The sequence below is a fragment of the Eimeria mitis genome, genomic scaffold, assembly GCF_000499745.2.
Source record: "Eimeria mitis Houghton genomic scaffold, Emh_scaff58, whole genome shotgun sequence".
Lineage (NCBI taxonomy): Eukaryota > Apicomplexa > Conoidasida > Eucoccidiorida > Eimeriidae > Eimeria > Eimeria mitis.
In genome coordinates, this window is record NW_013574045.1 from 887 (window position 1) to 7,486 (window position 6,600).

At 53.1% G+C, this 6,600-nt stretch overlaps 1 protein-coding gene across 1 annotated transcript; it reads right to left on the reverse strand.

Annotated features, from left to right (window-relative positions):
* Positions 1-649: 649 nt before the first annotated feature.
* Positions 650-2,712, reverse strand: EMH_0054680 (uncharacterized protein; the record flags this gene model as incomplete). The annotated part of the gene is made up of 2 exons (XM_013500741.1): positions 650-1,728; positions 2,010-2,712. 2 exons carry the CDS (start codon positions 2,710-2,712, stop codon positions 650-652), a joined length of 1,782 nt encoding a protein of 593 aa, XP_013356195.1.
* Positions 2,713-6,600: the final 3,888 nt, after the last annotated feature.

The window sequence follows — 6,600 nt, forward strand, 5'->3', positions numbered from 1 at the left end:
TGCTGCTGCTGTAACGGCAGCAGCAGCAGCAGCTGCTGCTGCTGCAGCAAGAAAGCAGCAAGCAGGGGTAATAGCCAGACTTGCTGCAGCAGCAGATGTCTCCTGAGGTACTTAAAGGGGCCCCCAAAGGGGGGCCCCCTAAACTGCGCAGCAGAAACGAAGCACAAGCAGGGGCCCCCTGCTCGTACTAGGAGGGGGGGCCCCTGCTGGCATTGCGACGAGGGGCCCCTGCTGGCATTCGCTAAACGGGGGGCCCCCTCTGACCCCAAGAGGGGCCCCTTGGGGGCCCCCTAGTCCTCATGCGTTCGGTTGTGAGGGGCAGGTGGAGGGGTTTGTTGTTTTGTTTGTTTGAATCAGAGAATGCAGGATAAACCCGGAAAAAAATGTACAAATAAAAACTAAAACTTGTTGCTGCATGCATGCAGCAGTTGCTGCTGCTGCTTCTGCTGCTGCTGCTTCGTCTGCTGCTCACTCCCTAACTTTAGAACTGCTGCAGCCAGCCACTCGATACTCTCTGCGCGTGCTGCTGCACTAACAGCAGCAGCTGCAGCAGCAGTTGCTGCTGCTGCACTAACTGCAACAGCAGCAGCAGTAGCTGCAACAGCACAAGCTGCAGCAGCAGCAGGAAGTTTCAGGCAGCAACTGCATGCTACACTTTGTTCTCTGTGGGGGGCCCCCACTCTGGGGCCCCCTTGAAGGGGCCCCCTTTGGGGGCCCCGTTGATGGGCACGTGCAGCTCCCCTGCTATTGCTGCAGGGGGGTCCCCCCGGTGGAGGGTAGCACGAGCCCAAGAGGAGACAGCTGCAACAGCAGCAGCAACACCATAGGCAGCAGCAGCAGGCAGCAGCAAGAAACGCAGCAGCAGCAGCGGCAACAGACAGGGAGGTGACCGGTGCAGCGTAGCAAATAGCGACGTGCGGTAGCACGGCCGCTGCTCCCCAGTTGCAGCAGCAGCAGCAGCTGCTGCTGCTGCTGCTGCTGCTGCTGCCTTTGGGGCTTCTAGCGCATGCACCTGCTGCAGCGACTCCATCACCAGCGGCAGCAACGCCGTTGAACAGAAGACAATGCCTAAGAGGGGCCCCTCCTGTGTTCGCAGTCGGTACCCTCTGTCTCTCTCTTTGGGGGCCCCTCCTACGGGGGCCCCTACCAGGGGGGCCCCCTCGGCCCAGGGGCCGCCTGGGGGCCCCCCCTCTCTTAGTTTTTCTTCTGTCTCTTGAATAGCATTCCATATGTTTGCTGCTGCACAGGAGGCCCTCTCCTCCAGCAGCACTTGGTACCCAGAAGGGAACAGTTCTTTCTGCTGCTCCGCCCACTGCGGGGCCCCCCACTCACGGGGGGCCCCCAGGGGCCCCCCGCCCACGATGTCCCCCCCTTGGTGAGGAAAGGAGGGTCCTTGGAGGCCCCCTCGGGGGCCCCCACACACAGGGCGGGGGGGCCCCCAGGCCCAACGCTGTGATAAAGCATCCAGCACGCACCTCCTGAGAGCTCGCATCTGCGTCGCTTGCAGCAGCAAACACTCGTGCAGTCTCCGTGCAGTACAGACTCTATCCCTGTCAATAGGGTACAGCGCGCGCAGAGCAGGGGCCCCCACAGGGGGGGGCCCCCCAGAGGAGGAGGGGGGCCCCGCGGGGGGGGGGGCCCCCACCTCTGCTGCGAGGGGCCCCCAATAACGGCCTGGTAAACCCATCGCAGCGACTACTATTGGAAGCAGTGCGGCATGCAGCAACCCTGAATATAAAAACAAAAAAGAGGAGGAGGATATATAAACAAAGACAAAGAATATGATAGAGAACCCTATACACAAAAACAAAAAAAGATAAGGGGCCCCCGCTGTAGAGTTTGCTGGCTGCAGCGGTATTCGGGGGCCCCCCTTGAAGCTGTTGTAGGGTCTGGGGTGTACAGCAGCAAGCAACCGAGATGACAATGCACAGTTCCTTGGTTTGACATTGGTGGTGTTAGTCTAGGGTTTAGGGTTTAGGGTTTAGGGTTTGGGGTTTAGGGTTCGATACCGCCGTCAAAGGATGTAAGAAGCGAGAAGCCTTTGGCCAGCCTCCTTTGCTGCTTTCTTGTTTCCTCCTCTAGCGACCCCCCTTCTGCTGCTGCTGCTGCAGCATCTGCTGCTGCTGCTGTTAACCGCTGCAGCCTGCTGCTGCAGCACTCCACACATAACAGCTGCGGCTGCATCGATGCGACAAGCAGAGCACCCTTCCACGCGCTGGGGCCCTCACCGGGGGCCCCCGACAGGGCCTCCGCAGGGGCCCTTCCGGGGGCCCCCACGGGGGCCCCCCAGGGGGCCCCTTCAATGGACTTGAGGTACTGAGGAATTGGATAGAAGTAAAGGGTCCAATTTCCCAGTGTCAACTGCTGAACGTAATGCGGCAGGTCCACAAGGGGAGGGGCCCCCCGGGGGCCCCTCGAATCATAAGAAATGGGGTTTGCTCCAGCAGCAGTGTGGAGTGCCGCTGCTGCTGCCCGTTGCTGCTGTTGCTGCGGCTGCTTGTGTTGCTGCAGCTGCTGGCGTTGCTGCAGCACGAGTCGTTCACCAAGTGGAAAGCCCCGTAAGCTAGAAGGAGAAGAGGAGAGCAACGGTGCCTGAGTCTTTGCTGCTGTTGCTGCTGCTGCTGCTGCCGGTTCCGTGCAGTGCAACAGACGAGGCCCAAGTAACTGAATGCAGCGGAGGGCCCCTGTGGGGCCCCCGCTAATGAGCCGCATCTGAAGGGGCCCCTATGAACGTCCGTATTCAAACAGTCAATGGTTTACAGCAGCAGGTTGGGGAGAGAAGGACAAGAAGAACGAAATATACTTCGATACAGGGCCCCTACCCTCACGAGCACAGGGGCCCCAATACGGAGAGTTGAGACATTGTTAATCTAAAAAATGTATAAGCATAAGCATATTAAATGGCTTATAAGATATTTATTTAACAGCTAGTATGATGTGCTCCTGTATATAGGGTCTACATACTACCCACGGGGCCCCCTCTGGGGGGCCCCCCATGGCAGTATCCTGCTGCAGCGGGCAGCCGTGTAAGCAACGAGCAGCAAGCAGTGAATAAGCAAAAATAATTTATATGAAAACAAATAAGTTTGACTCCTGGTAGATATATATAGCTTTGCATTTCACTTTATTAATTGTCTAGGGTTTATGGCTTATGGTTTGGTTTTGCCCGGTGCATTCAGGCCGATAGTTCAGTTGGATAGAATGCCCGGCTACGGACCGGGTGGTCGTGGGTTCGAATCCTGCTCGGCCTACTTTTTCTGTGCTACTTTTATTTATTTTACATTTTGTGCTAAATATGTAAATATTTTAACTCTTTTCTTTACTGTATATCATCAACTGTACGCTCCCTGCCACTGGGGGGGGCGGGAGGGGGGAATCACGAGGTGCAGTTGCAAGGCAGAAAAAAGTATATTAACAGAGCTAAGAGTGTTTATTTTTACAAAAGCTACATTTTCACCAAATAACTCTTTTAATTTTTTTAATATGGCCCATCATTCCCTGCCGCTGCGGCTCCTAGGTTCCCACGCAACGCAGACAGTGCTTTAGTACCTCGTTGTATAAACTGTGAAAAGGAGTTAAAATTTGTATAAATTTGGCCGAGAATGTAAAATAAATAAGAATACAATAGAAAAAGTAGGCCGAGCAGGATTCGAACCCACGACCACCCGGTCCGTAGCCGGGCATTCTATCCAACTGAACTATCGGCCTAACGCCTCGTCCAGAACTCAAACCCTAAACCCTATCCAGACACTCAAGCCCTGAATTTTATTCTAGAGACCCGAACCCTGTGCCCTGTTCTGGAGACTTGAACCCTAAATAATATCATCGATTGCCTGCGGCCCCACTCTTTATGCTACTCCCTGGCGTAGGCCACGACACAGCGGGGCTGGAACACTCCAGAGCGAAATAGACAGAGAACAAACTCACGCTTTCACTGCTTCAGGTCTCTACATTTAATGCTAAATGAGTGTGTTCAACTCAGCCCTAGTAGTTCAGGGAAGGGTAGTTTCACTGGCACTATGGAGCTTGAAATACCTAAAATATATCGAGATTTCAATCGTAGTGTGCTGATAACGTAATGTGTGCCACAAATAAGTAGGAGATTGAGATACCACCGACATACAAGAACAGTGTAGCACGTGCTTTCCTGCCTCATCTAAGGACTAAAGAGAGTTTCAATGAAGCCAAAGAGTTGAGGCAAGAGCTTCCTCACAAAGTAGCCGGCATCTGTCCCTGTACCCAGGCAACAAAGCTCCCGCGGCTGCAATTCTTGCCAAGAAAACAGCGAAACACTGCTGAAAAATACACAACGATCTCTCGTGGTGCTAGACGAAGCATTGCTTGCGCTGAATATATTTTTCAGTGCCACAGAAGTACGGGCATAAAGTAAATGGAGATGACGGGGTCAGCGAAACAGAGTAGCCGGTGGTTAACTCCTTTGGGCGGCTTAGGTTGTGTCCTCTAGCCGAGGAATATTCCATCGCGTTTCCTTAATCCCTCACTAGAAACCCTCTAACCCTCAAACACATGAGCCTATACAGATATACAGACGGAAGTTCCAGTTAATTCCATATCGGGTTTCAAATACATCAGTTGCCGTGATAGTATCTAAGTTGTTGTGGGTATGTTTAGGAAATATGCTGCCCCCTGCCCGACGTGAGTTACAGGAGTGGGAGTAACCCAATTATTCATTTATAATAACTGTAAGCTCCACTGAATCCGGAAAAGCATCATTACTGAGAGGGATCGCCGAGGGCGGCGCAAGTGTTTAGCGGCAACATACACACTTTTGTTATTCAACACAGAGCGTTCGGGTATGCGTGCACGTGTGCTTGCCTTGGAACAGGAAATACAAGAACGAAGCTTGTGACTGTCGTCAGGCCGCCGTTCTGCACCAAAACTCAGGCAATTGTGTTGCTTATCTAGAAGGCGTGCAGACTGGCGGGGATTGAAGCACTGCGGAATTCTGTGTTAATTACTTTGACTTCACTGCTTGTCATAACCGACCTCGGCTAGCATAACCTGTTGTCGCTAGAGCCGCCAATATGTGAGAGGGGAGAAAACTGAACATTTTTGAAAAGTTTTTTGAGGATTGTGCCTAAGGATTACTTTTGTTAGGGGAGGAGCTTTCAGGGGTAAGCAGTGCTCTATGCGAGGCTCAGCTGCGGTTCAGGTTCTCAGCCCGCCCCTATCCCGCGTAGCCATGTTCTGCAACTGTTACCAAAGTCTTTGTAACGACAGTAGTTAGCCCCCACCTAGGGTCGTCGAGGAGAGCATTCGCATTCCGCTTAGTAGGTCCCCAAGAAACAGCTGAGCTGCCCTCGTTCCCTCACGTGTCCTGGGAGCAGTGAAAGTGTAGCCCCCGCTGGTGGTGTTGGGATGAGATTCTCTGAGTTGGATTGCCCCGTTTCTGATACAGCACTTGTCTCGACGCAGGAGTTCTAGCACTGCAACTCCACGCAGATGAAAACCATTCGATAGATGCACTACTAATATTAGTGCATATCTGCATCGACAAACGATAGACAATTTGAGATAACTCCTCTGGATTTCAGTAGGATGTATGTACACAAGCATTAGCCGAAGCGTGACAACCCCTGCTACTAATGCAGGTGTCCTTCGCAGGCACCATACAAGAAGCCGGGGCCTCACCGAGCGCCATGAAGCAAAGAACCTCCGCTTTGCTGCTTCTCGTTGCTTCAATTAGTTAATAAGGATCGCGTTGAATGTCTTAGCTAATTTTCTAGCTGCTACATAATATCTCCTTCAGTACTGCACTGGTGGGTCTAGCCCCTGGGGTATTGCGTTACTGCTGCCGAATTGCATCGAAGAACCCGAACACTTCTGTGTTATAGTTTGTAAAATATATTAGCTGTTTGAAGCAGAAATCAAGAGGCAGGGTGAGGTGTGTAGACTCATAACAAGCACTAGACAGTGCACACGGGCTTATCCAGCCCCGTATTGTATATATTGCTGCCCCAGTGTCTTGTTGGTCTTATGCTTGAGCCAGCGGGTGAATACTTAGGTAATTGAACTCGCCTGCAGTTTAATTTATTTATTTTATTATTTCACACATCTTCCAAATCCCCGGACTCACCCTAGTGCCCGGCACTACAAGCAGCAGCAGCGCCGCTGCGCAGCTTCCTCAGGACTTGGCAGCAGCAGCAGCAGCAGCGCCAGCAGGAGCTGCAGCAGCAACCGTCTCCAGCGGTGAAGAGAGCTGCCCATTTTAATACGTTTAAGGAATTGTTTATCAGAAAGAAGTAAGAGGCAGCCGCAACACTTGCGGTGCTATTTGGGGCCCTGCTGCTTATCGCAGCCTCCCTCGTGCAGTTCTGCTGCGGCTCCTGCAGTTGCTGCCGCTGCTGCTGCTGTTGCGGCTTCTCTCGTTGCTGCTGCTGCTGCAGCGCGTGCGTTGTTTGGGTCTTCCAGCTTACTTTGCGATATAGAACAAAAGGAGGGCAAGAAGAGGCAGCGGTGCTGCCGGCGCTTCCTCCGGTGACTGCGCTGCGCCCCTCCCCCTTTCATACTGTCTCCCTCTCTTCCTGTCTTTCTCTTTCTTTCTTTCCTTCTAGCTCCTCCCCACCGCTCGTCTCAGCG